At 45.4% G+C, this 21,015-nt stretch overlaps 1 protein-coding gene across 1 annotated transcript; it reads left to right on the top strand.

The window, feature by feature from the left end:
* Window positions 1-1,092: 1,092 nt before the first annotated feature.
* LURAP1 (leucine rich adaptor protein 1) lies at window positions 1,093-12,951 on the top strand. Its single transcript, XM_046019781.1, has 2 exons — window positions 1,093-1,480; window positions 11,699-12,951. The coding sequence occupies exons 1-2, from the start codon at window positions 1,277-1,279 to the stop codon at window positions 12,227-12,229; spliced, it is 735 nt and encodes a 244-aa protein (XP_045875737.1). The 5' UTR covers window positions 1,093-1,276; the 3' UTR covers window positions 12,230-12,951.
* The last annotated feature ends 8,064 nt before the right edge of the window (window positions 12,952-21,015 follow it).

Genomic DNA, 21,015 nt, shown 5'->3' with positions numbered 1-21,015 from the left:
AATCCTTCTGCGACCCTGTGCTGGAATTACTTGGATAAAACATCCAAATCAAGCCAAAACAAAAGTTTTTCATCGCTCCCCATTGCCTACAAAATATAATCCAAGCACCATAGAACCATCTTCTATAACCTTGTTACTCAAAGTATGGTCCTTGGCCGAGCAGCATGGCCATCACCTGGGAGCTTGTTACAAAAGAACCTCAGGCTCCATCCCAGATCTTCAGAATCACAGTCTGCATTTTAACAAGATTTGCAGAAAATTCATAACCACAGTCAAGCTTAAGAAGCATAAGTCTAGGGGTGCCTGGGTGGTTCAGTTGGTTAAGTGGCTGCCTTCAGCTCAGGTGGTGATCCCAGGGTTCTGGGATCAAGAGAGCCCCCTGCTCAGTGGGGAGCCTGCTTCTCCCTCTTCCTCTGCTCCTCCCCTTGCTTGTGCTTTCTTTCTTTCAAATAAATAAATAAAATCTTAGAAGAAAAAAAAGTGTCAGTCTACAGGATCAAGCATGTTCTGGCCCATGTGGACCTTTTCATCTTCAATACTGGTTGCTTCTCATTGGCTAGAAGAACCTTATTTTCTACTTTTATTTAAACTCAGGGGCAGGGCACCAGGCTGGCTCAGTCAGAAGAGCATGTAACTCTTGATCTCCCGGCTGAGTTCAAACTTCATGTTGGGTGTAGAGAAATATTTCAAAATAAATGAATAAATAAACTAAAAAAAAAAAATAAATCCAGTGGTTACACTGAAAGTGTATGTGTGTGTGTCCATAGCTAGCTAAATTCTAACCACTGTTGTACACCCAGCCCCGCTACTTCAGGAAGCCTTTCAAAATCCTCTACAGCTTCTGTCACCACTGCTCCTTAAACTCCCATATCCCTGAGGATGCTTAGCTTTTTTCAGCAAACATTTATCGGGCGCCTGCTGTGTGACTGGCTAGACTCAGCTGTCAGTGTAGGGAGAAGGCACTGAACTCTCCTAGTGCTCCTTCAAGTGCAAATCCAAGTACAAATCGCCCAGCCCCACCCATTCTAGGTACAGACATTGTGTGCACAGCACTCGAACACACACACACACACACACGAACACGAACAAACACGCGCACGCACGCACGAACAGCTCTGCGCGGCTTTTCCGAGTGTTACGGCACCCTCCGCCCGCCCCCGCGAAGCGCGGGCGGGGAGCCACCGGTTCCGCTCCGCACCCGCAGCGGGCAAAGGAGGACCCCCGGGAACGAGACCCCGCCGTCCGGTGGCCCAGTCCTCTTCAGCCATAGGCCCGCATGGAGGGGACTGCGGAGTTCCAGACGCCTGACCTGCGAGATGTGGAGGGCAAGGTGGGCAGGAAGACCCCTGAAGGGCTGCTCCGCGGGCTGCGAGGCGAATGGGAGCCGGGAACCTCCGGCGCCCTGCTGCTCTCGGGGGCGCCTAGCACCGGCCACGGCCACAGCCTGGGGGACAAGATCATGGCGTTGAGGATGGAGCTGGTGAGTGTGGGTTCCATGGGCCAGGAGGACGGAGTCCCCAGCTAGGGTTGGAAGGGACAGACTTATGCCTCCAGAGTTGGACTGGAGACGAGCGAATTAGAATTCCCTACCTAACTCCTCAGGATTCCTTCCAGATCAATCCTTAAACCCTGGGGTCCATTAATTGCCCCTCCAAGGGTGAGTGGGTCCTGAAGACTTGAGGGGGGAGGCACTAGCTCTTGGAAGTTTTTCCTGCCAGATAATCGGGAGGGGAGAGGTGAGGCAGGGAAGCACTGAAAACCTAGCACAGCACAAATCTGCACCCTCCTCATCCCCCCCCCCCCCCCCCCGCCCCATCTATGCCCTGCCCACCATTATAGGGCCCTCAGTTTCTTCTCCTTCTGCACACAGGGCCAGGGTTTGCTCGCCTGAGACCTGGGTGTTCATGATAGGTTTCAGCACAGAAGAGATGAGGGTGAAAAACACCTGGTCTAGGGCTACCAAAAACATCCTCCCTTTCCCCAACTCCCCCAACCCCCCACATAAAGTACTTGGAAGTCCCTAGAACCTGGGCGGTCAGAGTAGCAGCACCATCGCTATTGGCTCCATCACCTCTGAGCTCCCCAGGTATATAGGATTTTTGCATCTTATCTATTCCTTCTTGGGGAGAAGAGAAGGAAATAGGCCCCCTCTCCCTCCCCTGTTGCTGCTGGTCTAAATTCAGAGCCAGAAGGCATTTGGGGCTGCCCAGGCTCCCCAAGGCACTGGTTCCGGTGAAGGGGGTAATTTACACCTGCCACCAATTTGCAGCCAGTTCTGGGGAACTGAAGAATCCTCTGGCTCAGAACCAGGAGGCCACAGTGAGTGTGTCAGCTAATAGGTCTTTCTGGAGCCCACCATCTGCCTAGCTAGGCTGTGAGAGAACAGAGGAGGGCACAGGGGCTCTTAGGCAGGGAGGAGAGCCTTCTGGGCAGAGCGATCAGGGAAGGCTCCATGGGGGAAGAACTTAAATGCCATGTGTGCACTTGGCCCTGAAGGTTGGAGGTGAATGCCAGATTCTTCAGAGCAGGGCTGTGACTGCCCACCTAAGGGAGGGGCTTGCTTCGCTTCTTTGTACAGAGTGGTGCCAGGCATCATGCTGAGCACTTTACAAAATACTCACTTAATCCTCACAGTAACCCTATTAGCAAATGATATTTAATAGATAAAGAAACTGAGGCACAAAGAGATTAAGTAACTGCCCAAGGTCATACAAAAAGGTAAAAAGCAAAGCCAAGCTTTGAACTCAGATGATCTGCCTGCACTTTACATTTTTACCATTGAGATGTGCTTTGTGCCAGATGCTTTAAAGACATTTTATGCCACTGAAGTGAGAAAAGCGGTCCTGTAGATGAAGTATGCTTGCAGGTGTTAAAGGGGCTCAGCTGGGCTCACACAGGGAGCCAGTGGAGAAGCCATGCCTTTTCTCTGACTCTAATTCTTTTGCCTTTGATGGTGATTAGCTGTTTGTAAACTTTAAGGGCGTACATTCATTTAACTTCTGATTAGGTCTCTGTGTTCTTGACCGCCTGGTATGGGACCCTAAGCTGCCCATTAAAGGCGCACAGGAGGGAACCTACTGGGGGCCAGAACAGGGAAGCGCTCCTTACCCGGATTCCTTTCTCCTTCCTTGGCCAAGATGTCATTGATGTCTTTGTGTACTCAGCCCTGCCCACTGGGGGTGGGGGGGGGTGAAGGGAAGCCGCAGGCCTGGGCAGAGGGTTTCCCTTGAAGCCACTGGTGGCAGAACAGGTCCAAGCTCTCTAAGCACAGTCCTTCAACTGTCCCTCTCCCAGCAATCCTGCAGAGCGGGGCCAGGCCTGCTCTTAAAGCCAAGGTTATTCCTGCCTCTAGGCTCTTTTCCTCTTGGTTCTCTCTTCCTCTCACAGGTTGAGTGAACCAGCCAGACTCTGGGATTTGTGGGAAGGGGAAACAATGGAAACCTTCCCTACTTGATCCTCCTACCCAAAAAACTGTTGTTGCGGACAACCCACACCCACAGAGCTGGCTTTAAAAAAAGCTTTAGGCAAGAAGGGGAAGTCATGGGTTCAAGTTCTGGCTCAGCTCCTGAATCATTTTGAGATCTTGAGCAGAGCCCTGACTTTCTGTTGGCCTCCGTTTTTCTGCCTCTTTGAGGATGAGGGGGCAGGGGCTTGTGGGATCAGATAGTTCTAGTAACAGTTGTCTAAGAATCTCAATCCAGGGCCAGGGAGCAGGGCAGTGGGATCTCCGGGCTTTACCCCAGGGCCTGATTGGGACTGAGCAATGAGGAAGCCACACTTGTGACCCCAGGGCTGGGCAGAGTCTGGTGTGTCTTTGTTAAGAGGGTTAGCGGGGCACCTGAATCCCCCTGGGAAGAGAACTGGGTTGGAGTGGTCTTTGAGGCTGCATCTCTCCTGAGGATTTATCCCCTTTCTGTTTCCAAAGAGGCGGTATGGAATTAGTGTTTCTTTTTCTGGCAAGAAAGCCTTGCTTTTTTTCTATTTTGGGAAGTGTTGCTGTCACAGTCAGGGAATCCCACTGTTACAGGACTATAGAATCTAGTTCTCAGATTCATTTCCCATCAACACAGTAAAACTCAACCGGATGAATCCTGGAGACCACCAGAGAGGCCAAGGATAGTAAAGGCAAGAGAATCACAAAGCCGAATCTGACCTATCCAGTCTGAGGTTAAGTGCCACCAGTGAACTGTGTAGGACTGCTCTCAGGGAGCTTACAGGCTGAGTTCACAGGAGGGAGACAGACTAATAACTCTGGTACAGGATGATAAGTGTTATTAGAACCCAGGGTGGGCTTCTTGGAAGAGTCTTCATTAAAGAGTGACGTGGTCAGATTTGTACTCTGGAGAGACTCCTCCTCCTCCGCTTCCTCCTCCTCCTCCTCCTCCTTCTCCTCCTCTTCCTCCTCCTCCTCCTTCTTTTTTTAAAGATTTTATTTTTGGGGGCTCAGTTGGTTAAGCACCCACCTTTGGCTTGGGTCATGATCTCAGGGTCTAGGGTTCGAGCCTGCTTCGGGCTCCCTGCTCAGCGGGAAGTATGCTTCCCCCTCTCTGTCTGCCTACATGAGCTCTCTCTGCCAAATAAATAAACAAAATCTTAAAAAAAAAAAAAAAAAGATTTTATTTTTAAGTAATCTCTACACCCAATGTGGGGCTCGAATCTACAATCCCTAGATCAAGAGTCATATGCTCTACCAACTGAGCCAGCCGGGCACTCATGGAAAGGCCACTTTGAACTGGAGGGGACACATGCTGAGTCCTCTAGTTGGAATGCCTCTCTCCACTGTTTACTTGACTAAGTCCTATTCAACCTTTATGTCTCAGCTCATGTGCCTTATTGTAGGAGGCATTTTCTTACCTGCCTTGGTTGGGTCATTGCCCTCTAGATAGCCATGGCCCTCTGGATAGCATTTGTTTCCCCTAGCATTTACCATGCTGAGTCTTAAGTGCCTGTATCATTGTCTTATCCTACTTCTCTGAGGTTAAGAAATGGTGTCTTTTCTTCCTTGAACACAATGTGATGCCTATAAAAAGACCACTAAAGATTGTTTCATAACTGAATGGATTAATTCTGTCTTAAGGAAGTGCAGGGAAGACTTCCTAGAGGAGGAATGGCATTTGAGGCTGGGGCTTGAAGGATGAATAAGTCAGCAGGAATTCTAATTCAAGATGGCGGATTGAACACATGCATTTACCTCCATTTCCTTCTGAAATGTCACTAGAAAGCCAGTAGAAGGATTATTTTTAAAGCCATGAAACCATTATGATGACAAACGTAGGAGAGAAGATGATAGGAACAAAATTTTGGAAGCTGAAAAGCAGAAGGAAGAGTGGTAACTTAGAGGACCTGAAAAAAGCTGAATTCCAAGCCAGCAGCGAGGAAAGCTGAAAAAGTAACACGATTTGCACGACAGAAACTCAAAGCTTTCAAGGAGTTGGAAAAACCCAGTGTTTAGGGAATTGGGTGTTTAGCTCAAAACCAAAGGGTTTGTGAATGTCTGTTTACGAAAAATTGTACTCTAAGATCCCCTCTCTAACTGGCCAACCAAGTGCCAGCCACTTCTTTATCCTAACAGAAGATTGGGGATATAAGTTTTGGAAAAGAATTGTACAGAGGGAATAGAGGAAGGGGAAGAAAGGAAGGAGACAATATAGCAGGAGAAGAATTTTTAGTATGAGAAGTTTTGTTTAATCCATTTAGTTTGGTTATGGACTAGGACTGTTGGTTTCACTGTTAATTTATTTGTCCTCCCTGGGGTTCCTGGGTGGCTCAGTCATTGAGCATCTGCCTTCAGCTTGGGTTATGATATCGGGGTTCTGGGATCGAGCCCTGCATCAGGCTTCCTGTTCAGTGGGGAACCTGCTTCTCCCTCTCCCACTCTCCCTGCTTGTGTTCCTTCTTTCACTGTCTCTCTCTCTCTCTGTCAAATGGATGGATAAAAATCTTTAAAAGATAAAAAAACAAAACTTAGGGGTGCCTGAGTGGCTCAGTCAGTTAAAGGGCCTGCCTTCAGCTCAGGTCATAACCAAGAGTCCTGGGACCGAGCCCCATGTCAGGCTTCCTGCTAAGTGGGAGTCTGCTTCTCCCTCTGCCCTTCCTTCTGCACTCTCTGTCTCTCTCTCTCAAATTTAAAAAAAAAAAAAAATTTCCCCAGTGCGAAATAATTGAAGATCATCTTTTATTGCATGTCATTAATAATCTGCATAGTCTGTAGTATTTCAGTTATTTATGTCCATATCTCCTTATTGAAACTGCAAGTTTCTGTCAAGCAGGGACAGTTTCTTCATGATCTTTGTTATTATTAGACAACCCAGGTGCCAAATAATCATTTGTTTAATTGAATTAGAGTTGCGATATTATTCCAAAATCACAAATAATTTCAGGTACAGAATTTTGTTCTGTGCTTATGCCATGGTGAATAAATTGACCACAGTAATATCTAAAGCCACATAGCTACCATTCACAAACTGATTACCTGCCAGGAACTATCCTGTGCATGTTAATATGTTCCTTCCATTTTTTGAAATAAACCTCTAAATGAGATAGTATCCTCATTTTACAATGAGGAAATGAGGTTTAAAGGGAAAAAAATTCTAATTTCCTGTGGTTTGTTAATGGCATAACTGGAATTTGAATCCAGGCCTATTTAATTCCAGTGCCTATACTTTTCTCAATGTACAAATACTTAGTCATATTCTGGTTATTATTCTACTTGTAAGACAGTTATGTCCTGAATAATTTAATAAACATTTATCAATTGAGATACACACACACACACATATACTTAAGATTTTATTTACTTACTTGAGAGAAAGTGAGAGAGATCACAGAGGGAAAGAGAGAAGCAGACTCGCTGCTGACTGAGCGGAGAGCCCAACGTGGGGCCTGATCCTAGGATCCCAAGATCACGACCTGAGCCGACAGCAGCTGCTTAACTGACTGAGCCACCCAGACACTCCAATTGTTATATATTTTTTAAAAACTCAAACCAAATATCTCCAGATTAGAGACAACAAGTTGAGAACAAGAGGGATTAAATAGGGGTGCCTGGGTGGCTCGGTTAAGCATCCAACTCTTGATTCCAGCTCAGGTCATGATCTCAGGGTGGTGAAATCAAGCCCCATGTGGGGCTCCATGCTCAGTGGGGAGTCTGCTTGAGATTTTTTTCCTCTCCCCCACCTCCCACACTTAGCCCCCCAAGTCCCACTCCCTTGCATGCACACTCTATCTCTCCCTCTCAAATAAATAAATCTTTTTTAAAAAGAGGGATTAAGTAAAAATGTACTAAATGTTATTAAATACCCTTCCAGCCTTTCTCCTTACTTGGCAGCTTTGCTTGTATTATATTCTTGAGATGGGTAGAATATGGTGAACATGGTGAACCCAAGAGAAAAATACTAAAGATACTGACTGCAGGGCTAACCCAAATCACCCAGCCAGATAATTCCAAGTGAGGCTCAGAGTTGGCAAGCCTCACGTACGTATGTAAAATTTGCAATCAGCTTTTTAGAAAGCTGAAGTATAGTCAGAAGTATAAACAGCTGCTAGAGACTGTAAGACATCTGATGAGACCCTCCGACTATTTAGACATAAATGAACAGGAAAAAACACCTTGAATGAGATGGAGATAATACCGGGAGATGAGAACTTATAAAAAACATTAATTAGGGGGAGGGGGGTTATAGACATTGGGGAGGGAATGTGCTATGGAGAGTGCTGTGAAGTGTGTAAACCTAGCGATTCACAGACCTGTACCCTGGGGATAAAAATACATTATATGTTTATAAAAAAATAAGAAATAAATTAAAAAATTAAAAAAAACCCCAAAACATTAATTATATCCTTAAAAAGATGAGGTAATATTGCAGTACCGCAGGAAGCTATAAAAAGGAAAGTGTTCAGGGGCGCCTGGGTAGCTCAGTCCATTCAGCATCCGACTCTTGATTTCAGCTCAGGTTATGATCTCAGGGTTGTGAGACTGAGCTCCTTGTGGAGTCTGCTGGGGATTCTCTCTCCTTCTGCCCTTCCCCCACCCCACCCTGCTCTCTCGTGCCTGAACTCTCTCTCTCAAATAAATAAATCTTTTAAAAAAATTTTTTATTTTAAAAGGAAAACATCCAGAGAACTAGAACAACTCTTAGAAATAAAAACACGATAGGAAAATATGAAAAACTCAACAGAAGCATTGATAATATTGAAATACTTCAGAAACTAAAACAAATATAGAAGATGGAAGAGGGGGGGAAAAAAAAGGATCCATCCAGGACACCCTCTATTCAAATAATAGGATTTCCAGAAAAAAAAAAAAAAGTAGAAAATTAGTGGAGGAGAAATATTCACCAAAGAAATAAAGAAAATCTCCCAGAACTGAGGGACATGTATCTCCAATTTAAAAGGGCCCAATATGGGGCACCTGGGTGGCTCAGTCGGTTGAGCATCCAGCTTTTGGGTTCAGCTCAGGTCATGTTCTCCCCCCATTCCCTACTGCAGTCCTGTGTCAGGGTCTGGGATCAAGGGGGAGTCTGCTTCCGTTCTCCTCTCCCTCTGCCCCTGCCCCCCCAAAATAAATAAATAAATCTTTAAAAACTAAAATTGCCCAACAAGTGGCCAATTCAGTGGATGAAAATAGACACACCATGGCAAATTATTGGGATAATTTAGAAACTGGGACCAAAGAGAAGATCCTGAGAACTTTCAGAAAGAATAGGAAGATGGTCCCATATGAACGACCAGGAATCATAATGGCATCAGACTTTTCAAGTGTGACACTGAAAATTAAAAGTCAATGGAACAGGGGCGCCTGGTGGCTCAGTGGGTTAAAGCCTCTGCTTTCAGCTCAGGTTATGATCTCAGGGTCCTGGGATCAGCCCCACATCGAGCTTTCTGCTCAGCGGGGAGCCTGCTTCCTCCTGTCTCTCTCTCTCTCTGCTGGCCTCTCTGCCTACTTATTATCTCTCTCTCTCTGTCAAATAAATAAATAAAATCTTTGGGGGGGGGGGAAAAGTCAATGGAACAATGCCTTAAATCCTGAGGAAAAATTATTTTTTACCTAGAATTCTATACCCAAGAAACTGTCAGTGGTGTGAGGGGAGAGCAGCATTTTAAAACGTGTAAAGCTTCACGTTTCCGGAGAAAGTACTTTCTCCGGAAGCTACTGGAGGAATTGGAGGAAAAGCACCTACACACAATGAAGGAGTAAACCAAGAAAAAAGAAGACATGGACCCAGGAAACAAGGGATCCAACTCGGGAAAAGGGGCAAACGAACCCCAGGAGGCTAGTGAAGGGGGAATCCCTGGGGGACGGTTGTGCAACTGGTTCAGACTGGGGCTGATCAGAGGGCTCCTAAAGAGCTGCCTCTAAGAACCAGCAATAGTTAGAATATGTGATATGTTTAAATGCCTTGAGAGGAAAAATCAGACAATTGGGAGAGGGTGTGGGGATGACTTATTGATCACTATGTAGGAAATGAAGCAAAAGAGGAGGAGTAATATTGTAGTAATAATAATGATATAACAATAATGGAATATATGAGGTATGCTATATATCGTTTACTATTATTCTAAGGCATAATTCTATGGAATAATAATAATTATTATTATTGGGGCACCTGGGTGACTCAGTCGAATAAGTGTCTGCCTTCGGCTCAGGTCATGATCCCAGGGTCCCAGGATCGAGTCCTGCATTAGGCTCCTTGCTCAGCAGGGAGCCTGCTTCTCCCTCTGCCTATCGCTCCCCCTGCTTGTGCATGCTCTCACTCTCTCTCTGACAAATACAATCTTAAAAAAAAATCATTTAAAAATTTTTATTATTGGGGCGCCTGGGTGGCTCAGTGGGTTAAAGTCTCTGCCTTCAGCTCAGGTCATGATCCCAGTGTCCCGTATTGGGCTCCTGCTCAGCAGGTAGCCTGCTTCCTCCTCTCTCTCTGCCTACTTCTGATCTCTGTTTGTCAAATAAATAAATAAAATCTTTAAAAAAATAAAATAAAATAAAAATTATTATTATTATTATTCTAAGGAAAACATGAAGTAAGGAATGAAAAGTAACCATAGTAAACTGTACAACTTAGCTGTGAATAGCATTTCCAAATCCTTATAAGGTAATCACCCAACAACTCATTTTATTGCATATGTTGGGAAAACTGGAAGATGGGAAAGGTGTCTGTGTGGCAGAGGAATGGGTAGTAGGATGAGAGTTAAACCCTTAACCTTCCATCATGTGGGAAGTCAACAGAAAACACCTAAAACTTAAAAGTCACTAAGTAGGGCGCCTGGGTGGCTCAGTGGGTTAAAGCCTCTGCCTTCGGCTCGGGTTGTGATCTCAGGGTCCTGGGATCGAGCCCCACATCGGGCTCTCTGCTCAGCAGGAAGCCTGCTTCCTCCTCTCTCTCTGCCTGCCTCTCTGCCTACTTGTGATCTCTCTCTGTCAAATAAATAAAATCTTAAAAAAAAAAAGTCACTAAGTAGCATGTTATTTGGAGATTCGACGGTAAGTACCAAAATAAACAGCTAAAAAAATGAGTAATAGTTGTCTCTGGGAAGCGAGATTTAGGATTAGGGTGCAGGCCTATTACGTCCATAATAAATCTCACAGAACCGTTTGCCTCTTTAATCCATGGGCATCCATTACTTTGATTACAAGGAAACCAAATAAAACGCAATCAGAAAGTCATGTGTGACAAGACCAGGGTCTCCCGGGACAGTGAGCTAGAGGTGAAGCTGGAGAGATGCACAAGGGCTCTATTGTGATAGCTTTGGAATCCCAGCTGCTGAAGGGTTCAGATCTTCTTCTTCAAGAGGAATGCAAAGCCTGGAGAGGCTCTTGAGCAGGAAAGGGACAGATTCAGACTTGTGTTTGGGGAAGATATTTAGGGCATCTGAACTGGGAGGGACCCTGGAGATTCCCCGGAAAATCAGACTTACTCCCGGTACAGAAGGGAGACAGGTGTGTGGTGGAGAGAATCCCCGAATCCCCAGCCAGCAGGCTTCTGACCCTTTGAACAATGGCTACTGACACCCTGAAGGGACTGGGGGACCAAGTTCTCTTCCTCTTTCTTTCCCAGCTTTTGCCTCCCTTTGGCCCTACTTTGTAATTAACACCAGGCTCCCTAGCAGGCTATTCTTTGAATCTGGACTGTTTCAGTAGTTAATACCTTACCTAATTTCAAAGCTTAGCAGGATCAGATTTCAATACTAAACGTTTACTGAGACTTTGTCAAGCACTGTGTTGAGTACTCAATAAACAGCATCTCCAAATTCTCAGGGCCATCCTGTGAGATGAGTAATTTAGCCCTGTTTTACAAACAAGGAAACTAAGGCTCAAGGAATGTAAGAAAGTTGCCCACAGTCGTCTGGCTAATCAGTGGTAGAACTGAGATTTTTTTCTTTTTTTAAAGATTTTTTTCTTTTTTTAAAGATTTTGTTTTTAAGTAATCTCTGCACCCAACATGGGGCTCGGATTTACAACCCTAGATCGAGAGTCACGTGCTCCACTGACTGAGCCAGCCAGGCGCGCCCCAGAACTGAGATTTTAAACAGCAGTCCGTCTGCTTTGAGACCCCATGCTCTAAACCAGCCATGCTTCTGTTCCCAACCTTCTCGCCTTTGAAGCATGGTTGGTTGGACTTGAAAGCGGGGCCCCTGGAAACATTTGGGAAACCCATGGCTCAGAACCTTAGACTGATTCCTTCTTCCACTCCCCTAGGCTTACCTGCGAGCCATCGATGTGAAGATCCTGCAGCAGCTGTTGACCTTGAATGAGGGCATCGAGGCTGTGCGCTGGCTGTTGGAGGAGAGGGGGACAGTGACCAGCCACTGCAGCAGCCTCACCAGCAGCCAATATAGCCTGACAGGCGGGAGCCCAGACCACTCAAGGCGAGGCAGCTGGGACAGCCTGCCGGACACCAGCTCCACTGACCGGCTGGACAGTCTCTCCATTGGCAGCTTCCTAGACACGGTGGTCCCCAGCGAGCTGGATGAACAGGGCCCCCCTGGGGCTCCCCGTCCTGAGACTGGGCAAAGGTTATACCCAGTGGGGACAGGGCCCAGTGGGGACAGGGCCAGGACTGAGGTGGACCTGACAACCAGCAGGCTAGGGAATTTGAGGGCTGTATGGAAGCCCCCAGGGGAGGGGCTCCAAGGTGGACCTCCTGAGCCACTAGAGGATGAGAGCGCCAAACTGGGCTTTGAGACCCACTGGTACTGGCAGTGTCAGGATGACGTGACCTTCTTATAGTAATTCTCCCACCCTTTTGTATTCCTGCGGCTCTCTCATTGCTAGGCCCTGGTCTCCCTGGAAATTTATTCTCCCTCATTCTGGGTCTAGGAAGAGGCTGCATCAAAATCAGTTACCATGCAAATCTGACCTTATCATCCTTCTGGACCGTGAGGAGGCTCTTCCTTTATCCCTCAATTATTGGGACCCTAGAGCTATTTCCGTAGATACATTTGACTCTAAGATAGTAACTTCCCCTCCCCCTCCACGCCTCCCCCCTTCCTCCTGCAACTAGGTAAGGATTTGAGGGATTTAGGATGCCTAAGAGATTGCTGATGAAGAGTTGGGGGTGTGATTACCTCACCCAACATCTAGGAGTCTTGGCCCCCCTCTTGGCCAAGATGGAGAACCGTGGAGGAACATGGACATTCAGGGCCAACCCTCCATGGATTGGCCCTCCCAGAAGTCTCTGGGGTTGGTAGAACCATCCCTTCCTATCTGGTGAGTGATGTCATTTCGTGCCAGGATGGAGTAGGCTTTCCTCTGTACCATCTCTCAGGGGTGGGAGGCCAGTATCCGGCGGCTGAGCCCCTGCTGCTAGGCAAGACCATACCGTTTATTCTCCATACTGTTACTTCTTGCAAGTGGGAACATACCCTTTGGAAGGAAAGCTCACTATCAGAGGTTTGTGTTTCTTTTCAGAAAGATTGTTACTTTTTTTTTTTTTTTAAGATGTTATTTGTTTGAGAGAGAGAGCACAAGTGAGGGGAGAAGCAGACTCCCGGTTGAGCAGGAAGTCTGATGCGGGGCTCCATCCCAGGACCCCAGGATCATGACCTGAGCCGAAGGCAGATGCTCAACTGACTGAGCCACCCAGACACCCCAGATTCTTCCTTTTTAAATGGGGTGTTCTCATTTTATTCTAGAGGGTTCACTTCCTCTGTGGCTATACCCCTGTCGATGTGACACTCTTGTATCTGTGCTTTTAGGGAGGGAAAGGCAGGGCCCTCTACCTCCGGCTTTCAAAATTTGGCCTGCCCTGTTTGGCCCCCTGTCTTTCCCTGTCCCTGGGTTGCCCTCATTCTTGTATTCTGGCTCCAGATCTGTCTGCCAGGAGGTTCAGCCTTTGTGTCTCCACACCTTCTCGGTTTCCACTTCCACAGGCCTTTTATATGCAGATGATCCCCCATCCACACCCCTTCTCTCCCTACTGCTGATGGAAATCAGAGGAAGGAGACACTTGAAGTCTGGGAGCTCTGGGGGTGTATCATAATTTCCAAAGGGGGGAGGTGTCTTCTCTGATCCTGTGATTTCCCTTCCCCCACTCTGCCCCAGACCTTCCACCATTTGGTCACAAGGATGCTTGCCAGAGGCCGAGACACAAGAAATCCCCTTGTCTGGGTTACAATGAGTGGTGGTGGTGGTGGGGGTGTGGCAGGGAAAGACAGAGGCTCTTTGGTCCTAGGGCCCACGTCCTGGGAGGGGGAGAGATCCAGAGAAAGGCTGCTTTCCTTCCTCCCTTAGAGCAAGCCCTGGACTCCTGGGACCTGAGGAGAGAGCAGGAGACCGGCTCTGGGCCTGGGTCCTAGAGCCCTAGTGAATTACAGCAAAGAAAGAATTCGCAGAAGCTGCCAACCTGGGGCCCAGGAGGGGATAGGTCTGAGGCGGGGCTGTACCTGATGTCAGAGAATGAATTCTTGGAGATTATCCTTTTAAACCCCAGCTAACTGCCCATATTTTGGTCCTTATCTTTCCCGGGGCCTGAAACTAATTATTGAAAAGCAAAAAGGAGAGAGAAGGATGTTGGGTGATCCTTGCCTAGTTGCTGTGCTGTCGTGCATGGAGGAGTCTCCCCCAGATCCTAGAATAACTTCTGCAATTTCTTTACTTTTCATTCTGGGGAAGGGAAAGAAGCCAAGTTCATCTCCACTTCCCCTAAATTCCTCAGGTTTTGTTCTGCAAGCACCATTCCAGTCCTTTTGGGGCAATGCATTCAGACTATGGCTCTCCCCTAAAGACCCACCCTCCTCCCATCCTTTCAAAGTGATCCAAATCTCTGAAATATATTCTTAGCCTCTCCTCCTCTGCTGCCTACCAGCCCTCTCCATACCACCTCTCCTGGCCTTGGGGCTCTGGACTTCCCCCTCAGGCTGGGAATTCAAATATCCTTTTCCAGTCCCTACCCTATTGCCATTTTGTAGCGTGCTCTTGGGTAAGCTACCTTTTCACTTAGAAGGCTTGTATCCCTTTTGAAGCTTGCTTGTTTGATTAGGCTACAAACTTCCGAGCTGAAGGGGTTGCGCGCCCTCTTGTGGCCATTATGCACCACTGCCAGGAGTAGCGGCATAGAACCTCTGAGTTTCAGTATAGCCTTAAAGAAGACCAGCCTCTCAGTGCACTAACGGCCTGGAGAGACGGGCCTAGAGAGGGCAGAGATTTCCCCAGTGTCACCTGCTGTATATCCATGGCAATGGCCGGGGTTAGAGTACCCAGATCCACAGTGCCAATTGGCCAGACTGATTGTTGCCCCACCCCACCCGGTCAACACCACTCAAGCCCAAAGGACCGAAAGCAGTTTTTTCTGGTTTAATATTTGGGTCTTAACCCCACCCTAGAGAGGCAGCTTAGTGTTTGGAGAAAGAGCCATAGGCTCTAAGGAAAGAGAACCTTGGCCCTGGATTGGGTAAAGGGTTTGTGAATCTGGACTGCAGATATAAGAAAAATTATCCTGGACCAACTATTTTTCCAGGGAGGGCCAGTAGGCCCAGATATGATGGTGGCAGAGAGCTCAGCATTTCAGGCTTGGAGGTTAGAAGTGGGGTGGGGGTTGGGAGCTTTGAGATAAGGAAATCCAGATGGGTCCTGTGGAGTTGGGAAGCTCCACAGGTCAAGGGAACAGCACAGTTGGATAGGCACAACTGGGTAAAGGCAGAGATGAGACCGCTCATGGGAGCTGCAGAAACAGTGCCTAGGAGGGTAAAGGGTGCTGCTGACAGAATGATGGACCATCAAGGAGATATGAGACCACGGGAGCGGGCAAGGGTAAGGGCCTGCATTTAGGATGGGATGGTAAGGTTGAGCACTGGACGGACTGGAAGCTCAGTGGCAGCTCGGGGGAGAAATGCTAGGGGCTTGTAGCAGACAAGTCATTGTGTGCATGAGGCCAGGCCTAGTGGATGCTCAGTGACACCTCCTGAACGAATGGAAGAATGAGTGTGTGTAAACCCACAAGGAGGTATGACTTATTTTGTTAAAAAGTGGGTAATTAGATAGTAGTAGGTAATTTAAAGCATTCTATTTAATTCTTAGCAACCCTATAAATAATGGATTATTAACAATGTATTGTTGCTTAGACATTTGCTCAAGGTCAGATAGGTAATAAAACAACTGTAATATGAATGTGGGTCAGTGTGGCTGCTTGGGCTTCCAGAAAGTCTTCTCTGATTCCCCTCTCCTCAGTGTCACAGATGTCACTCCTCTAGAACAGGCTACCCTGCCCAGCAGCAGGACCAATGTACTAGCTTCCTGCTGCTGCTGCTGCTGTAATGAATGACCACAAACTTCTTGGCTTAAAACAACACAAATTTCGTATCTTCCGGTTGTGGAGGTCAGGAGTTCCCAAATCAGCTTCACTGAGCTGAATTAAAGTCAAGGTGTTGACCTGTCTGTATTCCTCTTGGAGACTCTAGGGGAGAACCCATTTCTTTGCCTCTTCCAGCTTCTAGAAGCTGCTTGCATTCTTTGATTCATGGCCACTTCCTCCATCTTCAAGGCAGCAGATAGCATCTTCTCTCCTCTGTGACCTCTGTCTGCTTCCAACCTTTCATCTCTTTCAAATTCTCCTTTCTCTTACGAGGATTATGTTGTGATTACATCTGCTTGAGATTATATTGGGCCCACTGGGATGATCTAAGGTCCTCTCCCCATGTCAAGATCCTTAATGTAACCTTGTATTCTAGGTCCCTTTTGTCATAAAAGGTGAAATATTCATGGGCTTTGAGGATTAGAACATGAATGTCTTTGGAGGAAGGGCCATTATTCAGCCTACCAAAGACAGAGATGGAGGGTAGTTGGATGGAAGCACCCAGGCCCAGAATGAGGCCCTATGTTTTGTCTAGACTCCCTAGGCCTGGAGTGAAGGGTGGTGGGAAGGTGGTGGCCACGGTCCAGGCTCCGTGTCTGAAGAATGCATCATCACCACCAGGGAGAGCTGAGACTGAAGGGAGAAATTCCCAGCTTAGGGAATTTTCAGTCTTGACACTTTCCCGGTGAACATGGTGGAGGGTTCCAGCAGGTTCTGTCTTCAGTACTGCCTCCTCTCTAGAACCATTCTGTGCTCAAGGCAGAAGATCATTACCAGCAAACTAGCCTGGGCTGTGTCTGGGAAGGGCAGATTCGTTGTCACCTTTTAATTTGAATTTTTTCCAAGATTTTATTTTATTTATTTGACAGAGCACAAGCAGAGAGAGCAGTAGGCAGAGGGAAAGGGAGAAGCAGGCTCCTCACTGAGCAGAGAGCCTGATGTGGGGCTCGATCCCAGGGTCCATGACCGGAGCCAAAGGCAGATGCTTAGCCAACTGAGCAGGTTGGTGACTGCTTGTCACCTTTTAATTTTAATTTAATTTTAAAAGGTGACTCCTTGTCACCTTTTAAAATTATCATATTTTTTCCTTAATAAGTTAAACCATGCTCCTTAGAGCATGATGAACTCTCATTCTCAGTTGATACTAGCCTCTTTATTGCTTTATTTTCTTCTTTTGATCCTTGACCCCTCTTCTCATTCCTCTCCCTGACCTAGGCATACCCTCTAATATTTTAGTATGTGTTTGGATATGTTTGTATCTTTAAATATGTATATATAATTGTGTACTTAGGTGTTTTAATATATATAAATTGTATTCTTTTACAATAAGCTAACTTTCCTAATGAGTTGCCCCATATGTCAGTGATTTCACACAATAAAGATTTATTTTTCACTTACAGGGGATCACAGGTGTTCCTGCTTGGGCTCTTTCTCTTCCACTGTCCATTTCAGGTCCCAGGCTCCTTCCATTTTTCAGGTGGTGATAGCCTGATTCTGCATCATAAGCTTCCGGTCAACTTTTTGCCAGATTGTTTAAACATCTGTTAATGTCTGCTTTATAAATTGGCTATTTCACTAGATATTACAAAATGATGACTTTTCCAATGCCATTATGACCTCTTTTAGTAGTTCTTTCAATACAGAGAAGCTTTTCCACATCCTCTAGGACTATTAGGTTACCCTAAAATAAAGTTTATACCAGAATAGCAAGATGAATGCTCAACTCTCTTTCCTCATTTATCACTTTTAAAGTAGTAAATTGATGCCCTGGCAACTTGGTGTTCAATGATTTTGTTTTGCTCTGCTCTCTCTTTAAATTATTATTGTGAATTTTTAGTTTTTAATGTACTTAATGGCTTTTAATCACTTGCAGTTCTTTCGTTTTATATAGAATTTCAACCATAGACAAAAGTACACAAAATAGTACAGTTGACCCTTGAACAATGCCATAGGTTAGGGGCACTGACCCCTGCCCTTTTGAAAATCTGCATGGAACTTTTGACTCTGCAAGAACTTAACCACTAATAGCGTAATGCTGACTGGAAGACTTACTGAGTACAGGAAACAGTCGATTAACATATTTTGTGTTATATGTATTATATATTTCTTTCTAACAATAAAATAAGCTAGAGAAAAGAAAATGTTATTAAGAAAATCATAAGGAGGGCGCCTGGATGGCTCAGTGGGTTAAGCCGCTGCCTTCGGCTCAGGTCATGATCTTGGGGTCCTGGGATCGAGTTCCGCACCAGGCTCTCTGCTCAGCGGGGAGCCTGCTTCCCTCTCTCTCTCCCTCTGCCTGCCTCTCTATCTGCTTGTGATCTCTCTCTGTCAAATAAATAAATAAAATCTTTAAAAAAAAAAAGAAAATCATAAGGAAAATACATTTACAATACTATACTGTATTTTTATAAAAACAAAATCCATGTATGAGTGGACCTGCACAGTTCAAACCCATTTTTCAAAGGTCAACTGTATTATGTATAAACACACACACATACACACACGCACACACATAGTAAAATACCTCATAAGTACATATTTATACTTTCAATTCAAATTCAAGATTAAAGAGCTTTTACTCAATCTCTTGTCTAACTCCTTTTTTCTGTACCAAGAATCCTGGTTTTCAAGGACACAGGTGATAATAGAATTAGAATACTCCTTAATTACTCATTTCTTTGATCTCATCCACAGAGCTCTCTCAGAATAACCATATTAATACCACAACCAGTATGAGTACTGAAAACATGATGAAAGTATTTTACAAATGCATTTCACATTCTCTACCTCATTAAAAACCTTTGTAGTAAATCATTGTCAGGGAATATAATCATTATATAATACATCTCTCCTTTTTTCTTTTTTAAGATTTTATTTATTTATTTCACAAACAAAGATCACAAGTAGGCAGAGAGGCAGGCAGAGAGAGAGGGGAGGAAGCAGGCTCCCCACCGAGCAGAGAGCCCGATTCCGGGCTCCATCCCAGGACCCTGGGATCATGACCTGAGCCGAAGGCAGAGGCTTTAACCCACTGAGCCACCCAGGCGCCCCTATATCTCACCTTCCTAACCCTTATATAGCTTTAGCTCTACAAGTAATCTTATAATTAACATTAATCTCTAGTCTTTAGGGGCACCTGGGTGGCTCAGTGGGTTGGGTCTCTGCCTTCCGCTCAGGTCATGATCTCAGTGTCCTGGGATCGAGCCCTGCATCAGGCTCTCTGTTGAGCAGGGAGCCGGCTTCCCTCTCTCTGCCTGCCTCTCTGCCTACTTATGGTCTCTCTGTCAAATAAATAAATAAAATATTTAAAAAAAAATCTCTAGTCTTTACATTGTTCTGCTCACTTTGGTTGTCAGAGCGGATTTTCTAGTAGATTCCCCAGGAAGGGTACTTGGCAACAGTGTTAGAGCTCTGAGATCTTGCATGTTGATAAGTTTGTGCCCTTTATGCTTACAAAGTCTGTTTTGCTAGGTTCACACTTTCCTTTCTTGGGTCTCTTAAATGTTACTTCATTTTCTTCTGGCATATAGTGTTTCTGTTAAAGCCTAATGGTGATTTACTTTTTCCTGTGTGTGTGTATGTGTGTGTGTTCAGATGCCCGAAAGATTTTTTTCATTTTCTTTAAAGTTCGGACATTTTAGGGGCACCTGGCGGGCTCAGTCGATGGAGCGTACAACTCTTGGTCCTCAGGGTTGTGTGTTCAAGCCTCACGTTGGGTGTGGAGATAACTTAAAACCAAAATCTTTAAAATGAAATAAACTTCATCATTTTACTAGAATGTCTTATTGCCTGTCATTTTGGGAACACATTCTCAGATTTGCTGTGTGCTTTTTGAATACATCATTTTGAGTTTTTCTTTATTTTAGGAAACTTTCTTGAATAGTTTTTAATATTCTGTTCCTTTGCTCTGGTTTTCTTCTGGGACTCATGTATCTAATTTTTTAATCTTATATCCTGTTTTTATTATTTGTCAGTGTCTAACTCTTTATCTCTTCATATTTTGTATTTTTAAACATCTCCTCTTTTCCATCTTTTAAGGCATCATCTTTCATGTTCACTGTTCTTGTGTACTTTCTAGTTTAGTCTTCACTTTAAAATTATTTTTTTCTTTCGTTTCTCATTCCATCCTGAGTACTGTTGCATCATGTCTGAATTCTTCTAATTCTGACTTATGTTGTCCTTGCATGTATCATATTGTGTTCTTAGTGTCTTTTGGCTTGTTTTGAAAGAGAAGTTAGCAGTTTTGGTGATTTTGGTGTTTTGTGGTATGCCTTTCTGGTGTGCTTCACTATCCGTAGTAATGTGACTTTTATGGAGCTTTTATAACTTTGTATGGGATTTGATCTTGATACTTTTCTATTGTTCATTTTCTATCAAATTAGTTTTCCTGAAATTAAAAAGTGAGGTAGGGTTCGGAAAAACTTGTATCACATCACAGAGCTCCCTCTTCTGTTACTTTGTCTGGCTTGCTTTCTGGGATATCCTGGCTCTCTTCCACACCCCCACCCCCACCCCAGCTAGGCTGGTCGCCTTGTTCCTTTCCTTCCTCTGTGTTGTCCCCACCCTACTACATTTTGATTCTACTCCAAGCAGCTTCTCCTCAGTGTGGGCATGGTACCAGAAGAAAGCCTTGGTGGGTCAGTTTGACAGTTCATAGGACCCGGACCTGCCCCAGTGCCTTTGACCTTCTTTCTCACTGCAGGCCCTTGGCGCTCATCTGCTATTTTAGGCCGCAGATCCTTCCTAGTTTCATTTACTGTTCTCAATTGGCCTGTCTTGATTCCAGTGACTCTCTGTAGGCTTTTTTGAGTTCTCCTGGTCTTACTCTGTTTCCTTCTTTCTCCTGCACGGATCCTGATCCTGTGTGGGTCTGGCGGCTTGTGGTGGTTCGTTCCTACTTGCTTGTATTTGGGTGTGGAGATGCCTTTGTCACCAAATTTTGTTGTAAATGTTTTCATGTTTTTCCTGTTTTTTTCTTTGTAATTTTACTCATCAGTCACGGCATAAGTTTTTATGTGGGGATCTGTAGACATAGAACTACACTGCCAACATAGCCATCGTTGTCCCTTTTATCCTTTGATACCTATAATATCTGTCGTCACATCCTCTTTTTCATTCCTGTTGTAAATAATTTGTGCTTCTTCTTGATCAATCCTCCTAGGAGTTTGCCCCCTTTATTAATATTTTTTAAAGAACCAAATTTTGGCTTTATTAATTTTCTCTG

Source organism: Meles meles, chromosome 1 (genome assembly GCF_922984935.1).
Source record: "Meles meles chromosome 1, mMelMel3.1 paternal haplotype, whole genome shotgun sequence".
NCBI classification, from domain to species: Eukaryota; Metazoa; Chordata; class Mammalia; order Carnivora; family Mustelidae; genus Meles; species Meles meles.
Note: the sequence above shows the minus strand (reverse complement) of the source record. Positions and strands in the feature narration are given on the sequence as shown.